Below are 24,567 nucleotides of genomic sequence, written 5' to 3'. Positions count from 1 at the left end.
CTCAGGGTGGCTTGTGCCTCATCTCTCGCCTCACCTGGGTCACTGGCTTGCCTGGAGACAGCGCTGCAGTGTATTGATCAACCTGTCTGTTGCAGCGGCCGCCCCCAGTGCTGGATGCTTTGGGACGAGTTATCTCAGAGTCTCCTCCAGATCAGTGGGAAGCCAGGTAAAACAGTGATTGCAGTCTTGTTCCGCTCAGCACTTTCTGAGATGCAGCAGGTTGGCTGGGCGGAGTGCTGTGAGGAGGCAGCATGGGATAACGGAACAGCAGAGGGAACAGGCAGGACCTCCCTCTAAGGGTTCAAGTTCTGGCTCCTTCTGGCTAGCTCTTTGACGGGCACGTTTCTCCTTACCTTTGGGCCTCTGTTTCCTTGGAGGTGGGGACCTCCTTACTGCTATAGCTGAAGGAATAAGCACATTTAGCCTTTGTGGAATATGTGCACTTCACATCTGCCTTCACATCTGATTCCTTTACCTTTCTCTCCTCCTGCAACCTGTCCTGGAGATAGAGGGTTAGGCATTGCACGCACACATGGGGAAACAGAGGCAGAGCTGGTCCCCTGTCCAAGGTCACCCTTAGAAGGTGAGCTCTCCATTTTATAAGTGGGCTGTTCCAGACCAGCGGGCAGGCTGTTGGGTAAGCACTAGGCAGCAGGCTCCATGCTGTGCTCTCCCCCTCTTCCGAGCCATGTGTGCTGTTGGCAGGCTCACTCTCCTCGTGACGTACTGGGGTAGATGCCACCAGCAGGGGAGGACCCTGCCCCGCCCTCGCCCCCCTGACACATTCCCCCTTCTTTCCCAGGTGTGGCTTGGCTTTGGCCCTGAACAAGCTCTCGCAGTGTTTGGACAGCTCTCAGGTGAAGCCACTCTTTCAGTTTCTCGTCCCTGATGCCCTCAACGACCGAAACCCAGATGTCCGGAAGTGCATGTTAGATGCAGCCCTCGCAACGCTCAACACGCACGGAAAGGTGAAAGATTTCAGCTGGCCGGGGAGGTGGGGGAAGGCTGGGCCAGGGCAGGAGGTGGGGCTGAGCAGTGGTAACACAGAGGGGGCTAAGTGCCAGAAATCCTGCCAAGGCACTGGCCCCCATGGAAAATTCCATTTCTATTTCTTTTGAGCCATAAAGACCCCAAAAGGGTGTTAAATTCTTGTAAGTCTGCTGCAGTCCTGCCAGAAAACTGGGAATCCTGCTGGCACTGCTGGCTGGCTTGTCAGGATGCCTCTCCCAGAGCCAGACTTGGGCTTGGTCCTCGAGCAGAGACCGTCATCCTCAGGCACAGCCTGTAGGGTTGACAGGAGGCTCCGGGTGCACTTGGCTTTCCAGGAGAACGTCAACTCACTGCTGCCAGTGTTTGAGGAGTTCCTGAAGAACGCGCCCAACGACGCCAGCTACGACGCCGTGCGGCAGAGTGTGGTTGTCCTGATGGGCTCTCTAGCCAAGCACCTGGACAAGAGTGACCCCAAAGTGAAGCCCATTGTTGCCAAGCTCATCGCTGCTCTCTCCACGCCCTCCCAGCAGGTACCTGCCCTGTGGCCTGGGGCTCCAACCATGGAGGCAGTGGGATGCTAGGGACAGAGGTGGGTATCGGGGCTCAGAAGTCCCGGTTCTCTGCTAGGAGTCTTCCCCTCCTTGAGGACAGCCTGGTTTACAGACAGGAACACCACTGCAGCAGGGGTTACTTTGTAATGGTAGATCTCTTAAGATATTTTCATTTTTCTACTTACTCACTAAATGGTCATTTTTGTGTGTGTGTAAGCTCGACTCTGGGGATACAAAGATAAAAAATTCAAAACAGAACAAAACAAGAAAAAGCATTCTTGCCATGTTAGGCTTTTCCTGATTCTCTCTTTGTGTTACATTTTTCAGGGGCCTTTTAATGCAGCCTCCAAGCCACAGTGCAAAGGACTTTTTTTCCTCTTTTTCTGCAAAACACAATTACATTTATTTTCTGTGACTTGTGTTTTAGACCACTCAGAGTGTACTCCTTAGAGACACAGTTGAAAAACATAGGTTTACAGACTTGTGGTCAGATAAGCCGACCTAGATGTCCCCACGTAGAAGGGTCCTGCCCAGGCCCATGGCTGGTCGCTGCCTTGCTGCTCCGTTGGGGCTTTATGAGCTGTGGCTGGATGATGATTGACAGAGTCTTTTGGAACCATTGGATTTGGGCCCAGTCCTGTAAGGCCAGCCCCAGTTCCCTGTGACTCTGACAAATTTGAAAACAGAGTTATGGGCTCTTTTTAAGGAGGCACAGTAGTGCACTTCTCTGGATCTTTCTCTGTGAGTGGGTTTAATCTTCCTGGAGTTTCCCTCCATCTGCCCAGGCCTAGATTCTCCCTTCAGACCAGAAGTAGCCCCCTAATGGCTGATGGGCTCCTGGCTAACAGATGCAGCATGCACCCTGGTGGAGCATGCATCAGCCACTGGCTTGTACCACCATTTCCTCTCTGATGCCCGGGGTTGTCTGACAGCTAGAGGCTGAGATGGGACGTGGGGACATCTAGGGGTGAGGTGCCATGGAGGACTGTGCTGGCCGCCGGAGACCCGCTGCGGTTAAGCTGCGGCACTGATGCAGCGCTCCCCCCTCCACAGGTCCAGGAATCCGTGGCCAGCTGCTTGCCGCCCCTCGTCCCCGCCATCAAGGAGGATGCAGGAGGGATGATCCAGAAGCTGATGCAGCAGCTGCTGGAGTCGGACAAGTATGCTGAGCGCAAAGGGGCCGCTTATGGGCTGGCAGGCCTGGTGAAGGGCCTGGGCATCCTCTCGCTGAAGCAGCAGGAAATGATGGCTGCGCTAACTGATGCCATCCAGGACAAGAAGAACTTCCGCCGGCGGGAGGGTGAGTGTCTCCAAGCTTGGTGCGCCCCCCAGTGTTGGGGGTGGGTCCCCACAGCTGCCAGGTGGAGGAATCTGGCTTTTCCTCCCTGCTGAAGGCTGGCGTTTGTGTGTGCTGCAGGGTGTGGCTGTCTGTGACCCGTTCTGCCTGGTCCTTGCTGCTGTGGCCTGGGCTTCCTTCTACCTAACTCAGCAATGCCCTCAGCCAAGAGTGACTTTGCCTTTCTTTCTGGCTGTTAGTGCCAAGAAGTGACAGACGCTCCCTGTTCTCCCCTCCTTTCTGCTCAGCCATGTCCCTGCTCAGAGGAGGCAGAGGGTGGAGGTTTCTCATGGGGCGGCCCCTTTAGTCCCACGGCTGCCCTGAGTGTTTCCAGAGGGTGAGGAGGTGGCAGGGTGGTTGTCCTGTGGCTGTCCCCAGAGGACATCCCGTTCCCAGCTGTCCCGCCTTCTCCCCCAGGAGCGCTCTTTGCCTTCGAGATGCTCTGCACCATGCTGGGGAAGCTCTTTGAGCCGTACGTGGTTCACGTGCTGCCACATCTGCTGCTGTGCTTCGGGGACGGCAATCAGTACGTGCGTGAGGTAAGTCCTGAGGCTGCACATGGGAGTGGCCAGCAGCCGGGGCCGGGCTGCGGAGTGTGAGGCTTGGCAGGGAGTCTCTGAGATGGCGTGAGGCCCCTGCTGCTGGAACCCCTTCTGCCTGCACCCTGAGCACTAGTTACTGGGATGGACTCCCCTGGCTCCTAGTGAAGTACTGAAACCCAGTGAGATGAGAAACCGTGTCCCTCCCACTCAGCTGTCTGCGGATACCGGGCACAGGGTCCGAAACTGTAGACCCCTGACAGATGTTGGTCGCCAGGGGAACACTCGGTCTAGCATCAGCCCTTTCTTGGCTCAGGAGGCCCCTGAACGTCTTTTCTCCTCCCTTGAGGCTGCAGATGACTGTGCCAAGGCTGTGATGAGCAACCTGAGTGCTCATGGGGTGAAGCTGGTGCTCCCCTCCTTACTGGCTGCCCTGGAGGAGGAGTCCTGGAGGACCAAAGCTGGTAAGCCCGCTCTCTTCTGTGTGTCTGTCTCAACTTCCTGTTCTGGAAACTGCACTCACAGGGATCCAGGTGGCCACAGCTCTTGTTCTGTGTGTGTGTTCCCCCGCCCAGGGGTAAGGCCAAGACTCTCATTAGGCCTCTTACTCCTTCCATAGTCTGTGTGCTTTCATGCAAAGAACAGGCCTCTGACAGGAGCCACAGACCTAAGTCAGGAAATCCCAGAGCTTTAAAGCTAGTTTGTGGCTAGGTCTGTGATTTTAAAGCCTTTTCCACCATTTAACCCCCTTTATAAAATGTAATCTTATCTGCAGTCCTAATATGCAAAGCAGAATTGCTCTGGTTTGGAGAGGATCAAGGTCGAGGCCCTCCCTCTTGGCATCCCCCTCAGTCTTTCAGTCTTCATCCTATGTCTTGGGAAATCACAAATCTTAATCAGTTTCATAGGTGGATAAGTAGACTGAGGCCCGAGAAACTCAGTGAATTGGCCTTGGAGCACCGCCAGCACTAAGCCGGGTCTGGCCTGTCTGTCCCACACCACCCAGCCTTTCGCCCAGGCTCCTCGGCTCAGCGGGGCCCCAGGAGCATTTTGCTTACTCTGCTGGAGCTGGGCCCTCTGCCGTCCTCCCAGGACTGCGTGAGCATGGCTGGCGGAGGAGCAGGCCGCTCGTCCCTTGCTTGGGCAGCCAGCCCAGGCAACTTACCAGCCTGTGTTCGTGATTTCATGCTGGGTGTGTGTCTGCCGTCTACAGGGTCGGTGGAGTTGCTTGGGGCAATGGCGTACTGTGCTCCCAAGCAGCTGTCGTCCTGCCTGCCCAGCATCGTGCCCAAGCTCACGGAGGTGCTCACCGACTCCCACGTCAAAGTGCAGAAGGCCGGACAGCAGGCGCTCAGGCAGATCGGCTCCGTCATCAGGAACCCAGAGATCCTGGGTAGGATCCTCTCCCATGAGGGCACCAGCCCCGGCTCCTCCTCCCGTCCCTGGACACTGCAGGAACATGCACCCACTCAGCACACGCTCTCTGAGGACAGATAGGTTCACACTGAAATAAGCTCTAAATTCCAGGAAGCTCTTTTCCTCCAATAGTAGGTGGAAAGTAATTTGGAAGTGGTCTGGAGCAGTCACTATGTGCATGGGTAGGGAAACTGAGTCCTTGGCCCAGGAGCAGCTTGACTGTGAGAGTCTTGAGGTCAGCAGAGTTAAATGACAAGCTCGGGGGGACCATGTCAGTGTCATCCAAAGTGTTAGGTGTCGGGGAGCTTTCCATTCTGCCTCATTCTAGAGCCTGTGATAGAGGGAAGGCTCGGGAACTTACTCTTCAGTACAGTTCTTTTTTTGAGTGATTAGGGGAAGATTGATTTCTAGAAACAAACCCTAGCCAGCTACCGAGACCAGGACCTTACAGTATCAGTGCCCATTCAGCGCGTCTCAGCCTGAGTATTGCCAGATGTGTTTTCATTTAGAAAATGGTGGGTTTTTTATTTTTTAAGTTTGTGTTTGTTTTAGAGGAGGTACTGGGGATTGAACCCAGGACCTTGTTCATGTTAAGCATGCAGTCTACTACTTGAGCTACACCCTCCGCCTGTTTTTGTTTTTTAAGGGATGAATAGGTAGATTTGGATTTTGTCGTTGTTTACAATGTCCAATAGCTCTGGGGATTTCTAAGGCCCGGGACAGTCTCATCTCTATCAAATGAATCCCTTTATTTTGGGAATCCAGCCTGGGCCTTTTTTTTCCTTCTTTCTTTCTTTAATTGAGATACAATTTTCATAATGTAAAGTTCACTTTTTAAAAATGTACAACTTAGTGGTTTTTAGCATATTCACAAAATTAAGCGAGCATCACCACTGTCTGGTGTTAGAGCATTTTCATCATCCCAGAAAGGAAGCCCACATCCATTAGCATTCACTCCTCATTTCCCCTCCTGCCTCTAGCCCCTCACAACCCACTAATCTGCTTTCTGCCTCTGAGTTTGCCTGTTCTGGACACTTCATGTAAATGACATCATACAGTACGTGGCTTTTTACATCTCGCTTCTTGCATTTAGCGTCATCTTCTCAAGGTCCATCCACGTTGTGGCATGTGTTAGTGCTTCTTTCCTTTTATGGCCCGATAATGTATTCCATTGTATGACTAGACCACATTTTGTTCACCCATTCATCAATCGATGGACATTTTGTGGTTTCCACTTTTTGGCTATTAGGGATAGTGTTTCTACGAACATTTGTGTACAAGGTTTTGTTTTGTTTTGTAGACATATTTTCAGTTCTCTTGGTTAGATACCGAGGAATTCAATTGCTGGGTCATATGGTAACTTTTTACCTTTTTGAGGAACTGCTAGACTGTTTCCCAAGGTGGCTGTACCCTCGGACATTCCCAGGAGCAACGTATGAGAGTTCGAGTTGCCAACACTGTTACTGTCTGGCTTTTTGGTTACAGCCATCCTCGTGGGTGTTAAGTGGTACCTCATTGTGGTTTTGATTTGCATTTCCCTGATGGCTAATGATGCTGAACGTCTTTTCTTGTGCCGTTTGCATATCTTCTTTGGAGAACTGTCTATTCAAATCCTTTGCCCATCTTGTAATTGGGTTGTTAGTTTTTGAAGATTCTTGACAAGCATGCATCTTTATAGTGGTTGAATTCCCTAGGCTTATGGAAAAGATACGCCAGGTATTCCTCTTGGAATTTCTTCCACTAGGCTGATGGTGCTGAATTCTGAGAGCTCGTTGTATCTGGGCTTAGCTGCTCTGAGCATCGTGTGATTCACCCCCACCACTGGTTCAGGGGGCTTTGGTGTCTCCAAACAGTGTTTTCACAAAACCACTTTGGGTTGCTGCTGCCAGAATAAGGCCCGTGGTTCCCCAGTAGCTCTCCCATGGAGGCCCAGCACTGGCTGCAGCTCAGTGCCCAGAAGCTAGCCCATAGGTGCCCTGCCAGACCACAGCTCTGTGGTGCAAAGGGGTGACAGCTGCTGTCTCCACACTACTTCCTCCTGGGGAACTAGAATAGAATTGCTCTTTGCAGACAGGCTGGCTTCCCCAGCTGATGACTTGTGGGGCTCCAGGGAGGGGGGCCCTCAGACTCTGTTCTCTTCTGACCCCCGTCTAGTTCTGGGGATCTGGCAGCTTTGCTATGCCCTAGACTTGCATAAAGCAGCCTCTCTTATTTGGACATGCAGCCATTGCCCCAGTCCTGTTGGATGCCCTGACGGACCCCTCTAGGAAGACCCAGAAGTGCTTGCAGACCTTGCTGGACACCAAGTTTGTCCACTTCATTGATGCACCATCCTTGGCCCTCATCATGCCCATCGTCCAGAGAGCCTTCCAGGACCGTTCCACGGACACGCGGAAGATGGCAGCCCAGATCATTGGCAACATGTACTCCCTGACAGACCAGAAGGTATCAGCCTATCTGGGGCTAATGCAGGACACACCAGTGGATGGTGGTTTAGGGCAGAGTCCCTGCGGACAGTAGACATGGGAGTGCTGTGGGCTTTTGGTCCCTGGTTATATTTGGGGGTTGAAATAGACCATCTGGGGGTGGAGGACAGAAATCTCGGCTCTTTGGGCATCTCTCAGAGCATAGTCATCCAGGTCCTTATTAGCTCAGCCCACAGGTGAAGCCCATCCCAGTTTTATAGATTGAGATGGAAGGAGGGTCCAGCCTCGTCTTTGACCTTTCAGGAGTGTTGGGAAAGCAGCTGCTTGCTTTGGCTATTTGCAGTGTTTTCTTGTCACAAGCATTTGCTTCTGTAAGCCTCTCGGAGGAAATTAACCTCGTTTGGGAGATTTACTTTGTTCACTTGCTCTCGGGGGCTAGTTAGTGTGTGTGAGCTCACTGCCACAGCTCTGCTTTGCTTGCTGAAGCCATGGACACAAGAGGTAGAGTGGGAACGTTGTGTCCAAGAAAATTTGGGAAATTGAAAAACGGAAACCAAAAAATTTTATCCATAGCCCTCTAAATGCTAAAACAATTACTGTTAACTGCTTTTTTAAAAAAAATTCCACTTAAGTTATTCCTAAACATATTTCTCTGAGGTGGAGAAATGTATTTCCAAGTTATAACAAGTTATTCATAAAACTGAGTTTTTAATGGTTATATGATAAATATTCAAACAGGTTTATATATCATACCTTATATAATTCTATTGTCGGTCATATAGTGTCCAAGGTTTTTTGCTATTTTAAATGATGCTGCAGTGAACATAAGGCTTTTTCTATATTTAAAACTGTTTCTGAAAGCTGAATGCTGTATCAAGAGACATAAACCTTATAAGGTGAAAAAAGGGAAAGATGATATTGCAATTCTGAAAGGAAAGTGCTAGAAAGGATTTCCTAGATTCCAGAGGCTGGGCAAGTCTTGGTCCTTGGAGGGGAAGAGCGTTGATTTGCAGCTGGAAGTTCTCTCGACCTCTTGAGGATGGGCCTGGGATCCCTTGTAGGTTTCCCTGTGCAATCACATGAAGCCTTCAAGGAACTGGTCTTGGGGTGGGGGTGTTCTTTGCCAGCCGCCCTTCCCCTCCTGGGAGCACAGCCCCCCTGGTCAGCAGAGGGGCGCGGTCAGGGTCTACAGAGAAACAAGTCTGGAGAAGGCTGGCCTCCACTGAGTCTCCTCTTCTGTTGCTGCAGGACTTGGCTCCTTACCTGCCCAGTGTGACGCCTGGCCTGAAAGCCTCTCTTTTGGACCCTGTACCTGAGGTGAGTCTGGGAGGAGAGGGGGCAGGAGCTCATTATTTTAGCCCAGTCTCTGACAGTTGATTTCTGAGATTCCCTATGAGCTGCGTTTGCGTCTGTCTGGTAAAGGGAAGAAGACCCTAGGGAACCCTCCCTGCTTTTGTACGTCACCTAGTTTCGAGCCACATCTCACCATCCCTGCTCTCGGTTATGTGACAGGTACGGACAGTGTCTGCAAAGGCTCTCGGGGCCATGGTGAAAGGCATGGGGGAGTCGTGCTTTGAGGACTTGCTACCATGGCTGATGGAGACACTGACCTATGAGCAGAGCTCCGTGGATCGCTCAGGCGCTGCCCAGGGTGAGGCAGGGCGGGCTTAGGGACAAGACCAGAATGCCACCTGGGGGCCCTCAGATCTAGTGGATTCATTCTGTCTCTTTGTTGCAGGGTTGGCCGAGGTCATGGCTGGCTTAGGGGTGGAGAAGTTGGAGAAGCTGATGCCAGAAATCGTGGCTACAGCCAGCAAAGTGGACATTGCTCCCCACGTCCGAGATGGCTATATCATGATGTTCAACTACCTGCCTATCACCTTCGGGGACAAGTTCACTCCTTATGTGGGACCCATCATCCCCTGTATCCTCAAAGTAGGCACCAGTGACCACGCTGGGGGTAGCATTACTGAGGAGGGCAGGACACGTGCTCTCTCGGAGAGCTGGGGCTCCCTGCCAATTGGGGCTGGGTGGCAAGAGTCCTCATCCCACTCTTCAGGGAGTCCCATTTCCTCTTGGGTCTGGGTACATAGTGGGAGGCAGGCCTGGCTGACCCACCCTCTGTGCACACAGGCTCTTGCTGATGAGAACGAGTTTGTGCGTGATACCGCCCTGCGTGCGGGCCAGCGGGTCATCTCCATGTATGCCGAGACGGCCATCGCCCTGCTGCTGCCCCAGCTGGAGCAAGGCCTCTTTGACGACCTTTGGAGAATAAGGTGAGAACTTGGGCGGAAAGGGTGAGAACACTCGTGGCCTCAGCGTTGTGTTTGGGGAATTAATTGAGAAATGAAAAGCAGAATGTTGCCAAGAATTCTTTCAGCTTTTCCAGACCCTCACTTTTAACCATTTTGTGACTCTCCAGTTTCCTGTAGCAAGGTCTTAATTCTGAGTTGTCATCTAAAAAGTTCTGTTAAGTCCTTCAGTTTGCATACATATTTTAAATGTGAATACTTTTTAATCTGGAAATTCTCTACTTATAGGAATTGATTCCATGGACATATTTAGTCAAGTGCTTAAAGGTGTATATAAAAGAATGTTTGTTGCAGTGTTTAGCATTTGATAAACTGGAAGTTGGTTTAAAAGTCATAGCACATCCACACCATAAACTTTGATTCAGCCATTACAAAGAATGGTACAAGGACTATGTCAGCTGACCCAGAAAAGCCCCTCAACCTGTTGCTGACAGATGGTGTGGCCATCTGTCCCGGTGCACGTGGTGCAGGCCTGCTTTGCACGTCATGTGTGGGAGGCGTGTCTCTGTGTAGAGGGTAACATGTCCAGGGGTCTTGCTGGAGCGTCAGAGTGGTTGCCTGGCTGGTGGGAGTCTGGGTGATTGTTGACACTCTTTATATTCTTTTGTACTTTTTAAATTCTCTGTTTGAGTATGGCTATTAATTTTATAATCGTTAAGAACAATAAACCTAATTTAATTTGAAGAGAACCAAAGTTTGTCCTTCCAGGCCCCTCCTTAGGTCTCTAGTTCTGATGATGTGCATTCCTGGTTTCCTGTTAGTACTTCCCTCTCTGCTCTGTTTCTGTCTTTTCAATAACTTATTATTACAGAAATTTTCATACCTGCTTTTAAAAAATGTGTATTCTTTTCTGTTATTCTGTAATATATGTTCATTAATAGAAAACTTGGGAAGAAAGTGTGTGGGAGACTGTGAAGAAGTGAGTATTGTCTATAACCTCCCCTATTCTAAGAGAGCCACCATGAGTATTTTGGGCATATTTCCTTCCAGTCTCTTCTGTCTGGTGCTGGTTGTGCCCTGAGACTTCCCCCTGTGGCTGTGCGACTCTGTTCTTGGCATCCCTCTCAGGTTCAGCTCTGTTCAGCTCCTTGGGGATCTCCTGTTCCACATCTCAGGAGTCACTGGGAAGATGACCACAGAAACTGCCTCTGAAGATGATAACTTTGGAACTGCCCAGTCCAACAAGGTTCGTACCTTGAGTTGGTTTTCCTTCCTCTGCTGATGGTAGGGAGATGCCCTGGCGTGCACGCTGTTGGGGCTTCACCCATGTTCTCCACTTCTTTCTGCTGCTGCAGGCGATCATCACTGCCCTGGGGGTGGATCGGCGGAACCGGGTGTTGGCAGGGCTGTACATGGGTCGCTCTGACACCCAGCTAGTGGTGCGGCAAGCATCCCTGCACGTCTGGAAGATTGTGGTCTCCAATACCCCTCGCACTTTGCGTGAGATCCTGCCCACCCTCTTTGGGCTCCTGCTGGGCTTCCTGGCCAGCACGTGTGCAGATAAGAGAACGGTAAGTTTCCCGGGCCTTGCTTCTGGCCAGCAGCCCTTGATGCCTCCTTTTTAGAGGCTAGGAAGCCGGGTCTGCAGAGACTGAGAGAGCGCCTGGGGTCCCGTATCTAATAGGGGAACATTTATTTATTTACTTAGTCATTCAGCAAATATTTACTAAGTATTTACTGTGTGCGAAGCTGGGGCCTAAGACCAGGGAAGATAGTGGAGAAGAAAGACAGCTTTATGAAGCTGTCTGGTAGAGGAAGTGGATATTAATCAAATAATCACACCAACAGGCGGAAGATGCAGCCATGGCAAGTGCTACATTACATTGCAAATGCTTATGACAGGGCATTTGACCCAGCTGGGGGACCAGGGGAGGCTTCTTAGAAGAAATGACAGATGAAAGATGAGTGAGCGCTGAAGATGAGTGCTTTAGATACCAGGACAGGATGTGCACAAGCCGTGAGGTGGGCGGGAACAGGGCTGACAGCAGGGGCTGAGCAAAGGCCTGTGCAGCTGGAGGAGGGGCCCAGCCTTGGCCGATGATCACTCCGGCCAGTCCCCTTTAGCCCATTCCCAACCCCCATCCCTGGCAAGCAGATTGCATATTTGGCTTTGAAAAAGGTTTTGCATGAGGCCTCAGAAAAGATGGGTTTTTTCCTTAAAGCGTTTGTTTCAAATTCATTTCCCCTTCCCTGCACAAGAGCACAATGTTAAGTGACTTCTAGGCCACAGTTTTCAACCCAGGGGAACTGGCCCTTGACTGGGCAGCATTTGATGATTTTCTTGTTGATATATAAGGTGCCGGCTCTTGCTTTAGGTTGTGTAGGCGTGTGTGATGCAAAGAGATAATTTTATTTTGTGGTGTTTTGCAAGCACCCTGGAGGCTCTTCAAGGGTAAGGGCATACGAGGAAGTTAAGTCCAGCTCTGATAAAGTCTAGTAGGTTCCAAGGCCCTCGTTCTGGAGTTGTCTACTGGGTGCCCTGTAGTTTGCAGGGAGTTGATGTCCTGACTTGCACTCTGCTGACAGATCGCAGCCAGGACACTAGGAGATCTCGTCCGGAAGTTAGGGGAGAAAATCCTTCCTGAGATCATCCCCATCCTTGAGGAAGGCCTGAGGTCTCAGAAGAGTGACGAGAGGCAGGGCGTGTGCATCGGGCTGAGCGAGATCATGAAATCCACCAGCCGGGACGCCGTGAGTATCTTCTGAGGGCTTCGCAGGCCCCGCACCTGCTGCAGAGGGTGAGGGGAAGTTTACAGAAGCTGCCCTACTAGAGACTTGAACCTCCATGCGGACTTGAACCTCACTCCAGAAGACGCTGGCGGGGCCACAGTGCACTGGAGTCTCCTTCTCAGCTTTTCCCATCAGTTTTTTGCAGGCTAATACCTAAGTGATTTAGAGGCCTGGAGTGGCCTTTGGAGATGGGAGGTGGTCTTTCTTTCCCCCTCCTGAGGTTGCTCCAGATTAATCCTTTTGTGTCTGCATATCAGTTCAGTTAACAGGTGTGGTGTGCTGAGCGGAGAAAGGAGGCATGAGTGTGTGAGTTGTGGAGGGTGGCGGGGAGCAGGAGGGGGCGAGGCTCATTCTTAGAAGGAGTGGAGTCGAGGAAGGTAAGTACCCAGTGGGTGGAAACACATTGTCTCCAGCAATGATACTGTTTCCGTAGTAGCAACCTTTTTGCTGACTGTACTTTCTGAGGTAATGGATCCTCAGAGCAGTCGTGTGCATAGGGCTGTCGATTGGAATGAAATCACCAAAGCAGCGAAGGAGCTGCTGAGTCAGAGATGCGAGCACAGAGCCAGTTGCTGAGCCTGGACGTCCTCGTCTGATTGACAGGATCCGTCTCCACCTGTCTGTATCAGTATTTGTGTTACACTTGGGGTTTTCTGTTTTCATTTGTCAAACAATATAAATTCTGTCGCCAAATAGAGCTTGATTCATTGAATAGTTCCCAGTGGCGAGGGCACCGGATAACCTGTCCTTAGATTCATAGCGAGCTTTGCTTTGGAATTGGTTACAGAGGGAATGGAGCTGTCATTGGCCCCACTTTAGACCCAAAGACTTCATAGGAGAGCAAGTATTTGAGCTGAGAGTTGAAGAAGGACTTGGAGTTTCCCAAGAGGATAAGTGAAAGGAAGAGTCTGGGGACTGGAGGCCACGTCAGGTGGGGCTTCACTCTGAGAAGGAGTTTGGAGCTCCTGTAGGAGATTAGAGTATCTGGAGGACTCGCCTGAAAAACCCAGGCTGTCTGTTATTAAGTCTGGTTGAAGGTTCCTCGGGCGTTGATCACACATCTGCTCCCCATTTTTGCACTTGCACATTTTCACAGAAACCAGCTAAGTTATAGCAGCAGTCGAGCCCAGGGAGCAGCGGTGGCCTGGCTGGGCCAGAGGGCCTTACCGCCCGCTCCCCTCCACCACTCTGCTGATTTCCGCTCCCTCCCTGCCTCTGCCGTGTTGGCTACCGTGCGTGCACGTGTGCTGTTGCAGGTGCTGTATTTCTCCGAGTCCCTCGTGCCCACAGCGAGGAAGGCTTTGTGTGACCCACTGGAGGAGGTCAGAGAGGCGGCGGCCAAGACCTTTGAGCAGCTGCACTCCACCATCGGCCACCAGGCCCTGGAGGACATTCTCCCGTTTTTACTGAAGCAGCTGGTGAGTGGCTCTGCCTCACACCTACCAGTTTGGCTTTTACCGTCTCTGCAGAGGGAAAGCGCAGGGGGCTTATTCTGCCAGTACAGCCGCAGTGTGGGCTCCAGAGGGAGTGGGTGCACAGGATGGATTTGGCTCTGTGCTTCTCCTTCGACAGTCAGTCCGTGTGGGTGCAGAGGGAGGGAGGAAAGTGGAGAAGGAAGTTGGCGCGGGTGGTCCAGACAGCAGAGGTGGGGACGGGAGCCAGCTCCTGAGTGCTGTCCCCAATGCCCGTCTGCAGGATGACGAGGAGGTGTCAGAATTTGCCTTGGACGGTCTGAAGCAAGTGATGGCCATCAAGAGCCGTGTGGTGCTGCCCTACCTCGTGCCCAAGGTACGTCCCATCGTGTGGCGACGCCCTCTGGCCCAGAGGCCACGACGGCATCACTGTGCCCGTGCCTGTGTGAAGATCAGCTCTGAACTCAGGTGCTGGGGGAGCAGTGACTCTTGCAGTGGGGTGGGGTTTCCCAGCATGGGGCAGCACCCACTATTGATGTTCATCGTTCTGCAGCTGACGACCCCACCTGTCAATACCCGGGTGCTGGCTTTCCTTTCATCTGTGGCAGGCGACGCCCTGACCCGTCATCTTGGTGTGATCCTCCCAGCAGTCATGTTGGCCCTGAAGGAGAAGCTGGGGACTCCGGACGAGCAGCTGGTGAGTGTCACTGTTGCTCCCATTGGCTCTCTAGCACCGTCCAGTTCCGACCCAGAGGAGCCATGCTCAGCCCAGCTATCCCCTATGATTTTAGGAGATGGCCAACTGTCAGGCTGTGATCCTCTCAGTAGAGGATGACACGGGGCACCGGATCATCATCGAGGACCTGTTGGAAGCCACCCGCAGCCCTGAGGTGGGCATGAGGCAGGCTGCAGCCATCATCCTCAACATCTACTGTTCCCGCTCGAAGGCGGACTACACCAGCCACCTGCGAAGCCTGGTCTCGGGCCTGATCCGCCTCTTCAACGACTCCAGCCCTGTGGTTCTGGAGGAGAGCTGGGATGCCCTGAATGCCATCACCAAGGTGAGGGGACTGCCACAGCCAGCTTCTGATTATAGACATTTCCAGATGCTTATACGACCAGACTCTTAACCCTCCAGGTACCTGTCCCCCAACTTCAGCTTCAGCTTCAGCTGATCCACAGTCAGTCTTGTCTCTCCTCTCACCCACACCTCCATCCTGCTATATGACTTTGAAGCAGCCTTGAGAGGGCAGTACTTAGAACTCTGCCATGCTCTCTTCTTTTTCCTGGCTTCCCACAGAAACTGGATGCTGGCAACCAGCTGGCCCTAATTGAGGAACTGCACAAAGAAATCCGGCTCATAGGGAATGAGAGCAAAGGCGAGCACGTGCCAGGGTTCTGCCTCCCAAAGAAGGTGAGCCAGGGCCTCATGGGGTGCAGCCACCTCCACCTCCCCTGGGTCCCAGGTCTGTAGGGGAGCAGCGGGAGCAGTTGCAGATTCGTCTGGCTGTTCTGCACCTTCACAGACAGCAAGTTTCTTCCCCGTTGTGGCCCAGTGGGGGCGGGGTCACTGCCTCCGGTAAGCAGTGGAGGCCACCTCAGGCAGAGTAGGTGACAGCAGCGCATCTGCCTCTGTGGGTGGGCCCGTTGGGACTGCTCGTCTCATCACTGTCAGGGCTGTTCCCTGGCCGGCACCCTCTCGGGCTGCAGCTCTGGCAGCCTGAGTCCATCTCACAGACTTGAGGAGAGGAGGACTGACAAGCATCTTCTCTGGGTGGGAGTCACCTGGGCCTGAACCTTTGAGATTTGACTCTCAGGTGTGGTTGTCTTGTCAGGGGGTGACCTCCATCCTTCCAGTGTTGCGGGAAGGTGTCCTGACTGGCAGCCCAGAACAGAAAGAAGAGGCAGCCAAAGCTTTAGGCTTGGTGATCCGCCTGACCTCAGCTGACGCCCTGAGGCCCTCCGTGGTCAACATCACTGGCCCTCTGATTCGCATCCTGGGGGACCGGTTCAGCTGGAACGTGAAGGCGGCTCTGCTTGAGACTCTCAGCCTCTTGCTGGCCAAGGTGAGCAACTGGCGAGTTCACTCTCTCGGTCCATTTGGACCTTAGGGAACAGATCTGTGTGCCCGAGACTGGCACGTGGTGTTGTGTGGCAGCAGAGTGACAGCTTGTGATGGGGAATCAGCAGAGAAGAGGGAGCTAAGACCTTGGAGTCCAGATTCACACTACACATGGTCAGTTCCAGGTCCAGCACTTGGTAGCTGTATGGTTGGTATGACCTTGGGAAAGTCCTGCAGCCTCTGTTTCCTCACCTATGATTTGACAGTACTAAGGCTGCCTGCCTCTCGGCGGGTGTGACGTGGGGCTCAGGTGAGACAACCCGGGCGTGATGCCTGACACGTCCTAAGCACTCAGTACACGGTAATTGCTATTATTTAGAAGTGGTTCAATGGGCAGAATCCAGGGCCACGTAAATGCAATTAAAACCTTATTTCAAATACATTTCTTTTCTTTATGACCACCTCAAAAAGGGAGATGAAAAGATCCTGAGGAGAGAATGGAAAGGAAGTGTGAGAGCAGCTACGGTAACTTCAGTTTTTGCCCGAAGTGTCAGAAGCAAAGATCCTACATGTTAACCATTTTTGGGGTTTTATGGTACAGGGCAATAATTAAGCCTTCTAGATTTTAAAAAAGGATAAACAGCCGAGATTTGTTGTGGTTAAAAAAAAAAATTCTTAACTTGAGGTTTGGAAGCAAAAGCAAGCGTAAGATTTGTAGCTTTTTTCTTTTGGGAGGAAGACGTGGGAACATTCCAGCTAAAAAATGGGGTTGTGAGCCTCAGCCTCATTCTTGTAGAAACTTGAGTCTTTTTTTTTTTTTTTTTTTAAGTATCATTCTTACATACTGTGCTGTTTTTTCCTGTGATTTTTTTAAAAATTCTACACACAAATGGAGCCCTTTCCTCGTGGAATTGGTCCCTCAGGCTGTGAGTCAGATGTCACCCACGGGCAGGTGGTTCCCACTGCAGGTTTACCAGCTTCACTGCATGGTGTGCCTCCCAACAGCCTGCAAGCCCCCCGACACCAGTGTCTCCAGACCTTTATTGATATTGAACCTCCAAACAGCTACTTTGATTTTCCCATTTAGCAATTATGTAAATGTTTCATCCTCGACCCATCTGTATTTTGTCACAAGTGTGCCTGCTTTTCCATAGAGGGCAGAGATTAGCCTGGATTGTTAGTGAGGGGTGTGCATGTGTTACCAGGATGACCTTTGGAGGCCATTTGTTTCATAGGATTGTTCTGAAGGCTAAAGGTCAAATGCTCAGTAGATGGTACCTGTCCTGACGCACATAGTCTGTTTCCCTGTCTTGGCATTAGAATGTTCCTCCACAGGTCTGCTGACCCGCTCTTTAATGTATTTGGAGATGGGGTTTCAAGTTACTTGTCTGTGTGGACAAGGCTCTACTAAGCCAAGCCCAGTCAACGGCTCCCTTTGGTGGGGGGATGGTCATCATCCCCCCACCTTCCTCCTCCTCCTCCCCCCCATAGTGCAGCTAAGGACACTGAACATGGGAGGTGGCTGTGCTGGGCTCCCCTCTCTTGCAGGACGTCTGTTCCTGGCCTGTGTGTGGGAGCCCGGGCAGCTCACGGGGGTGTGTGATGGTTTGTTGCCGTGCCTGTGGTGCACGTGGCCTTGGGCTCCTTCACAGCTGGCCCTCTGGGCATGGGTTTCTCACACAGGTTGGGATTGCCCTGAAGCCCTTCCTGCCCCAGCTGCAGACCACTTTCACCAAAGCCCTGCAGGACTCTAACCGGGGCGTGCGCCTGAAGGCCGCCGATGCGCTGGGGAAGCTCATTTCCATCCATGTCAAGGTGGATCCTCTCTTCACAGAGCTGCTGAACGGAATCCGTGTCGTGGAGGACCCGGGTGTCAGGTGAGGTGCCGGCAGGGGAGAGCTGTGGCCAGGAGGGGTCCAGGAGGGGCTGGGCGGCTGCTGAACAGCCCCGGGCGTGCCTGTGCGGTGGGAGCAGTGGGGAAGGAGAGCGGGTTTTAAGTTGGGTGCCTTGGTTCTGTAGGGACACCATGCTGCAGGCCCTGAGGTTTGTGATTCAGGGAGCAGGGGCCAAAGTGGACGTGGTCATCCGGAAAAACATCGTCTCTCTCCTGCTGAACATGCTGGGACATGACGAGGTGCGGCGCCAGGTGGACGCAGGGCTGCTGGGCCCGGCTGGTTTCCCTTCTCTTTCCTTGTTGGCATCTCTGCTTCATGTTAGAAAAACTTGTAGTGATGATCGCTCCCGGGGTTCACACCACCCTGGCATTCACCACACACCTGGTAGTGAGGAGACGAGGCACATGGTGCTCACGTCAATGACATGACAGATGTAAGCGATGATTTTATAGATGAGGAAAGTAAGGTTTTTAAAGTCTCAGGTCTTTCGTTGATTTGCTACAAGTCACTTTCCCTCTCTGCCTCTCAGTTCCCTGGTTGTAAAATGAAGAGATTTGTTTATGGGTTCAGGAAACATTTGCTGAGCTGAACAGCCTATCCCAGAGGTGGATAAAAGCATGGTCACAGCCCTCAGGCAGCAGTGCCTGGTGTCTGTCCAGGTGGGAGGGCTTAGCCCGGTTTCAGAGGGTGAGACTCTCCTAGGGCCACACCTTAGCAAGTGGCAGAGTCACAACTAGATCCTGAGCCCTGTGGCTCCTGGTTCTGTCCCACTGCCTTTAGTGTAGCCCTTCCTGACCGGGTCTGGAACATTTGTGAAGTACCCATTGGCTGCCCAGCACTGTGATGGGTCCAGCAGGGGTTGAGTCTCTGGATAAGAATTTTCTCTTTCTGCTTTGACAGACAGCCCTCTGTTGTGTGGCCAGATTTACATCTGTGAGGCTAGTCTCTGGAGAGAGGCCTTTGGGTTCACGTGGTGTTACACCTTGTCTGTCCACATGGAGCTGGTCATCACGGCTCTCCGACTGAAGCCCCGCCCTTCTCTGGGGACACACATGGGAGACTCTAACTTCTTTTGGTCTCAGGCTGTCAGGGTTTTTATAGGACCATGCACAGTTCAAGCAAAAGTTAGTATTTAAGCCAATTTGCATTTCACCACAATGGAGCTTAAAATAGATCCTGTTAGAGAGTGGGTGTCACGTCAGAGAAAGCCAACTTTACCCTTGCTTGGCACCTGGGCTTGGAGCTCAGAGGCCCAAACTACTGGCTGACCTCTCTCCCTCCTCTCCTGCAGAACTTCTGCTGGATGGAGGATGGCACTTCAGGATGCCAGCCTGGTATTAGCCTCCCCACGGGCCTTTGAGGTCCTGTTTGGTTGTTTGGTTTGTTTTGGGGGAGGCAAGTCAAGTCAGCACTCTCTTAATACTGTAGCATGTGACCTAAGGTCTGCTGCACGGTGTCCCATTTAGCTGGCAGGGAGAGCAGCAAGGAGCTGCTTGTATGTGTGGCTTCAGTTTGGACAGAAAATACTTAGCCTTTACCTATTGCCTTGAGTTGATCAGAGGTTCAGTTTGACTTCCTAGGACAAACCCACATAGTGTCGGTGGCCTCAGGACACAGACAGAGTAGAGAGAGAGCAGGGAGTCTCTGGACACAAGTGGACACATGAGAGGTCCCTGGTGGGAAGGAGCTCTGAGTGGTTCTCTAGCCGACTTCCCGGAGACTGTGGGCGGGAGCCCCCCTCCCCGCCGCACCCCTCTGTGCCTCACAGGGCTGTTGATAGTAACTGAGATAATAAATGTGAAGCATTCAGACTTGTAAGAAAAAAGGTGCTATGTAAATACGGTTATTATTGCTATTATGATGATGATTACCATATGCACACACACTGGAGTTTTCTATAATTAAGTTAAGTGCTGGGTGTGTAATTTTTAACTCCACACCGAGTGGCAGCTACAGTGAGTGGCAGTCCCACTCTGGCGGTGGGCACTGAGTGCCTGGAGGGAGGACTGGATTTAGGGTCCACCTTCTTCCTGCCCTGGTTCCCGCAGAGCCGGTGTGTGGCTCACACCCCCTTCCACTGCCTTTTCTGCTCATCAGGACAACACTCGCATCTCCTCAGCCGGCTGCCTGGGGGAACTGTGTGCCTTCCTGACAGAAGAGGAGCTCAGCGCTGTTCTTCAGCAGTGCTTGCTGGGTAGGCCTCTTGTGCCCAGGGGGTTCCCTTTCGGGACCTTTCTGTCTCCCCCTCCCCTCAGAGGGTCTTCTGGCAGCTGGACTCCCCTCTCCTTGGGAATCCAGCTGTTAAAACAAAATAGACTTTCTAGATGCCCTGTGCCCCAAGTGTCTCTGCTTCAAGAACATAGCCACGATCAGAAGCAGTTAGTGAGAGACCACTACTCAGTCCACTGCGGGCAGGGAGGTCTGTGTGCAGTGTGGACTCGGGTTTCCGCCAGGCCTCGAGTCAGCAAACGAATCTGAGCTGGGGGAGGCGGGCTTTGTGGGTGGTGGGCTGTGCTGTGAGGTGCAAGTTGACCCCAGTTGTGTCTTTCCACCCAGCGGACGTGTCCGGCGTTGACTGGATGGTTCGGCACGGGCGGAGCCTGGCTCTCTCCGTGGCTGTGAACGTGGCTCCCAGCAGACTCTGTGCAGGCAAATACAGCAGTGAAGTTCAGGACGTGATCCTCAGCAATGCCATGGCAGACAGGGTAAGGCTTTTGGGGCAGCCAGATTGGCACCCCCCATCCTCTAGTCTCAGCCTTGCAGACACAGCACAGGGGGAACCCCAGACGGAGTGGTCAGAGGCCTGGGTTCGAATTTTACCTTTGCCAGAAACTTACCGTGCCCTTGGACCAGTACTTGATCTCCCTGGGCCCCAGTTTCATGATGTAAACAATGAGGAGTTTGGGCTGGAGCATCTAGAGGTCCCCTCCTAAATCAGAAAGTCTCTGATCCCTGTTCCTGGAAACCAGTGACTCAGGCTTTGTTCATTTGCCTCACAGCCAGGGCAGGCCCTCCACATTCCACGTGAGAGCTGTCGAGGGGTCTTGGATGTGAATGGGTGAGGGGCGAGGCGGGCGCTGGTGGTGAAGAGCCAGGGTCCCGGAGATCCCTGGGGGAGAGGATGACACCTGGCCTGGCTGCTCTGAGGAAGGAGCCAGAGGCCACTCCATCTAGCTCACTCTCTCTCCACAGATCCCTGTCGCCGTGAGTGGGGTCCGGGGCATGGGTTTCCTGATGAAGCATCACATCGAGACAGGAGGAGGTCAGCTGCCAGCCAAACTCTCCAGCCTGTTCGTTAAGGTGAGCGGGGCAACCTGGCTTGTGAGAAGGGCCTGTGACCAAAGAACATGGACAGTGTGCCCTCTGTGTTCTAGGAGCTCTCCATGGATGGCCTGCGGGGTCTCTGAGCCCTCGGGGCTGGAATGCAGAATAGTTCTGTGGGAGTTTTTCTCTGGAAGAGTGCCCAACTTTTTGTCAGAATCTCAAATAGACTTGGGACCCCCAATCTAGTTAAGAACCTCTATCTTAGGCATTCTTTCTAGGCACCCCCATTTTCTTTTTTTTTTTTTTTTTTTTGGTGGGAGGCGGTAATTAGGTTTATTTATTTATTTTTATTTTTTTAAAAGGAGGTACTGGAGATTGAACCCAGGACCTCATGCATGCTAAGCACATGCTCTACCACTTGAGCTATACTCTCCCACTAGGCACCCCAATTTTGTAACATCTGGGACAGACCTGGGTTCAAATCTCAGTAAATCTTCTCTTCCCTGCCTCCCTTTAGCTGACGTGCCACTTACTAGTGTGGCTCTTATGGGGGCTGCAAGGCCTAATTAGGAAACCTGGAATCCTGTGTAATAAAGTGTGCTTTTCAAATGTTGATGTGCACACAAGTCAGAACCAGAATCTGCATTTTAAGAGATGAGGCAAAGCCTGAGACTCTTCCTTTGTAACCAGCTCCCGGGCGATTTCAGTGCTGCTGGTGTGCAGACCTCACTTTGAGTGGTGAGGTTCCCAAGGCTGACTGCCCTGGCCCTGCAGACACTTAGAACCTGCCGAGAGTTTACAGGGCCCCGATCAGATCGAGCCTGTGTGCATCACCCTGCATGCCACTGTTACCAGCATTTATTACTGAGGACCCACTGTGCGCCCAGCTGGGCTAGATCCTGAAGGTGTAGCAGTGAACAGGGCAGAGAGCATCTCTGGAGCTGGAGGTACACAGAAAGCCCAAGGGAGGGCCCTAATTTAGATGGGGCTGTCAGGGAACCTCTGAAGGCTAACATTTGAGCTGAGCCCTGAAGGATGAGCAGGAACCGACCAGGTAAGGATCTGGGGCAGGCACGTCTCAGGCCTTGGGACCTGCCAGGGCACAGACCTGAGGCAGGAAGGGGAGTATTGTGTTGGAGGAAGTTGAAAGCCTATGAGGGGCCGAGAGTGGTGAGCAAAGGGGAAAGCAGTGTGAGATGAGGTGGAAGAAATGGATGGTCTAAATCACGCCCGGTTACCCTCCCATGGGAGGGAAGGCATCAGAGGGGAGCAGTGGGGTGAGTTTCCATGATGGAGAGTCAAGGCAGAAGTCTGGGCTGCTTTGAGAAACACGCTGGATGTGCCTGACTAAAAGCCTGTGTTCCTCTTCGTAGTGTCTGCAGAACCCATCCAGTGACATCAGGCTGGTGGCTGAGAAGATGATCTGGTGGGCAAACAAGGACCCGCTGCCTGCCCTGGACCCCCAGGCCATCAAGCCCATCCTGAAGGCTCTTCTTGACAACACCAAGGATAAGAACACCGTCGTAAGAGCCTACAGCGACCAGGCAATCATCAACCTCCTGAAGATGAGGCAGGGAGAAGAGGTGTTTCAGGTGGGAGCCTGGGACTGGAGTGCCTCCCCGGGTGTGCTGTGGGCATTTGTCTTTCAGGCCTTCTGCACGACAGGATTTAACCATCACATTCTCCTCCGCCACCCCGTATGCGAGTGTTGATGGGCAGATGGTGATCAGGGGCTGGTCTGGTGCCTGGAAACACATTCCTCTGTTCCTGAGGTGTTCAGACTTCTTTTAGCAGCAGAGCCCTTTTCATTAAATAAAATCTCACACAGCACCCAAACCTGTAACAGATCCCACAGGGCTGCCCATTGAGGCCCAGAGCCCTATCACTCATTCCCCAAGCCCCTGAGCAACCTTTAAATTACTGAATGCTCTAAGCCCCTCTCCCTCATGATGTGAAAAGCATGAAGAGTGGCTGTCTTGCTTTCCCTGGATCCATCTGATTCCCTTATTTTGCTGGACTCCACCTCAGTGGTGGTTCTAGTTCTGCGTTAACATTCATTTTTGTCTTTGATTGGAGAAATCTGTAGCCATATTTTCTGACTCTCATCTCCTCATTTCCATCTTCCCCACAGTCTCTTTGCAAGATCCTGGATGTGGCCAGCTTGGAGGTGCTGAATGAGTGCAACCGGAGGTCCTTGAAGAAGCTGGCCAGCCAGGCCGACTCCACGGAGCAGGTGGACGACACCATCCTGACCTGAGAAGCCTGGCCTGTCCACTGGGCTCCGCATCAGCATTTCAGCTCCACCTCTTTGTTCAATGTTTTCATTTTTGAAAATACGTTTGTTCCGATGGGGAGATGGCATTCCCAGAAAGTATTTTAATATATCAGCAGACCACAGCCAAAGCCTTAAATCAAACCCACACACAACTGAAAATTGCCTCCTCCATCTCTCACCCTTTCCTTTGGAGAAGAGAAGAACATACATAGGTGGGAGCCTCGCCCGGTGGGAGCCAGGGGCTGCTCTTCCCGCTCTGCATGGCTGGGTCTGGAACAGGGAGGCTCAGACTTCTGGTTCCTGGTCTCCTGTGCTTGAGCTCTGGTTCCAGAGCCAGTGCTGCCAACCTTTGCCTAGATCCTGAAGGGGCACGGAACCGTGGAGGTCTGCCCGGTGTGTGTGTCTGGCGTGGCTTTTCAGCATTGCGTGGCCCCACTTTTTCTGACCCTTCAGGTGACAATGACACTTGCGCAACCCTGGCAGTTTGCAAGTTGCAGGTGGTTTGAAGGAGGAATGTTTAATAAAGGCTTTGATTTAATCTTGCTATAAGCAGATTTTTAAAAATCTCCAAACATCCTCTAAACACAAAGCTTCCTGCCTCAGGAACAAGGCAAGGCTTGCAGCTGTCTTCGAAAGCACAGGCAGCACTCTGATTCCTGGCGTCTCTCCTGCCCTCGGAAGTCTCATAGATATCTACAGCCTTCTCTGTCCTGAGATCGGGTCTCAAGAGGCATGCAGCCAGGCCTGTGATCTCAGCTGGTGTGGAGGATGCGGGGGTCAAATTACCCACCTCCCTGCTCTGTCCTGACTCAAAGGTAGGGAGCTTCTGACAGTCAAGTTTTAAAGAGAAAACCATCCCCTCTGTGGTGTAAGAACAAACCACATTCCTGTAATCAGAATTGCCAGAGGAAACCGAAGTTGTAGTTCAGCATCTGCCTCCTTTATGAATGACTTCCTTCCTCCTGGTTCTTAGAAGGCTCGTGATCCAAGCGTCCTGTCTGACAGAGCACGCCCCTCTGGGCCAGTGACGCAAATTTTTCTGGGCTGTTTCCTTGGTCACAATGTGGAACAAACCTCTGTCAGAATTACTGGTCAGAGCTGTAAAGGGAAGAAAAATTAAATGTGGTAGCAAACTCACTTTGTAAAAGGCCTAAAGTGCTACACACAAAAAAGGTAAGGCTTTGCTTATTAATGCAGCAGAGGTAGAAAGTAGCCTTGTGACTCAGCATTTCTGGTGAATAAGTCAAGGTGACCTCCAAGATACTCCTTAGGAAAGCCTGCTTTCCGTGCCTGAGACTTCTGTGCCACAGGACTTCCTGTTTTCTTGCAGCAGACATGGCCTCAGCTGGCTCACTGTAA

General features: G+C 52.2%; 1 protein-coding gene across 2 annotated transcripts in view; it reads left to right on the top strand.

The window, feature by feature from the left end:
• Positions 1–23,746, top strand: part of GCN1 (GCN1 activator of EIF2AK4) — a 52,541-nt gene extending 28,795 nt beyond the window's left edge. For both annotated transcript variants that reach the window (XM_031442795.2, XM_031442794.2), the window contains exons 31-58: positions 96–166; positions 803–968; positions 1,326–1,520; positions 2,595–2,841; positions 3,295–3,416; positions 3,766–3,880; positions 4,630–4,809; positions 7,057–7,277; positions 8,507–8,575; positions 8,771–8,909; positions 8,997–9,193; positions 9,392–9,534; positions 10,639–10,756; positions 10,866–11,081; positions 12,097–12,261; positions 13,557–13,718; positions 13,996–14,088; positions 14,266–14,409; positions 14,504–14,773; positions 15,013–15,126; positions 15,548–15,778; positions 17,458–17,651; positions 17,794–17,908; positions 19,767–19,863; positions 20,226–20,374; positions 20,862–20,969; positions 22,307–22,525; positions 23,065–23,746. In XM_031442795.2, coding sequence (XP_031298655.2) covers positions 96–166; positions 803–968; positions 1,326–1,520; positions 2,595–2,841; positions 3,295–3,416; positions 3,766–3,880; positions 4,630–4,809; positions 7,057–7,277; positions 8,507–8,575; positions 8,771–8,909; positions 8,997–9,193; positions 9,392–9,534; positions 10,639–10,756; positions 10,866–11,081; positions 12,097–12,261; positions 13,557–13,718; positions 13,996–14,088; positions 14,266–14,409; positions 14,504–14,773; positions 15,013–15,126; positions 15,548–15,778; positions 17,458–17,651; positions 17,794–17,908; positions 19,767–19,863; positions 20,226–20,374; positions 20,862–20,969; positions 22,307–22,525; positions 23,065–23,190 — 4,386 coding nt within the window. In that variant the 3' untranslated portion in view covers positions 23,191–23,746. The remainder of the gene's footprint in view (positions 1–95; positions 167–802; positions 969–1,325; positions 1,521–2,594; positions 2,842–3,294; positions 3,417–3,765; positions 3,881–4,629; positions 4,810–7,056; positions 7,278–8,506; positions 8,576–8,770; positions 8,910–8,996; positions 9,194–9,391; positions 9,535–10,638; positions 10,757–10,865; positions 11,082–12,096; positions 12,262–13,556; positions 13,719–13,995; positions 14,089–14,265; positions 14,410–14,503; positions 14,774–15,012; positions 15,127–15,547; positions 15,779–17,457; positions 17,652–17,793; positions 17,909–19,766; positions 19,864–20,225; positions 20,375–20,861; positions 20,970–22,306; positions 22,526–23,064) is intronic.
• The last annotated feature ends 821 nt before the right edge of the window (positions 23,747–24,567 follow it).

Source organism: Camelus dromedarius, chromosome 31, assembly GCF_036321535.1.
Source record: "Camelus dromedarius isolate mCamDro1 chromosome 31, mCamDro1.pat, whole genome shotgun sequence".
In the NCBI taxonomy this organism is placed as follows: domain Eukaryota; kingdom Metazoa; phylum Chordata; class Mammalia; order Artiodactyla; family Camelidae; genus Camelus; species Camelus dromedarius.
This window is presented reverse-complemented; position numbering and strand designations above follow the sequence as displayed.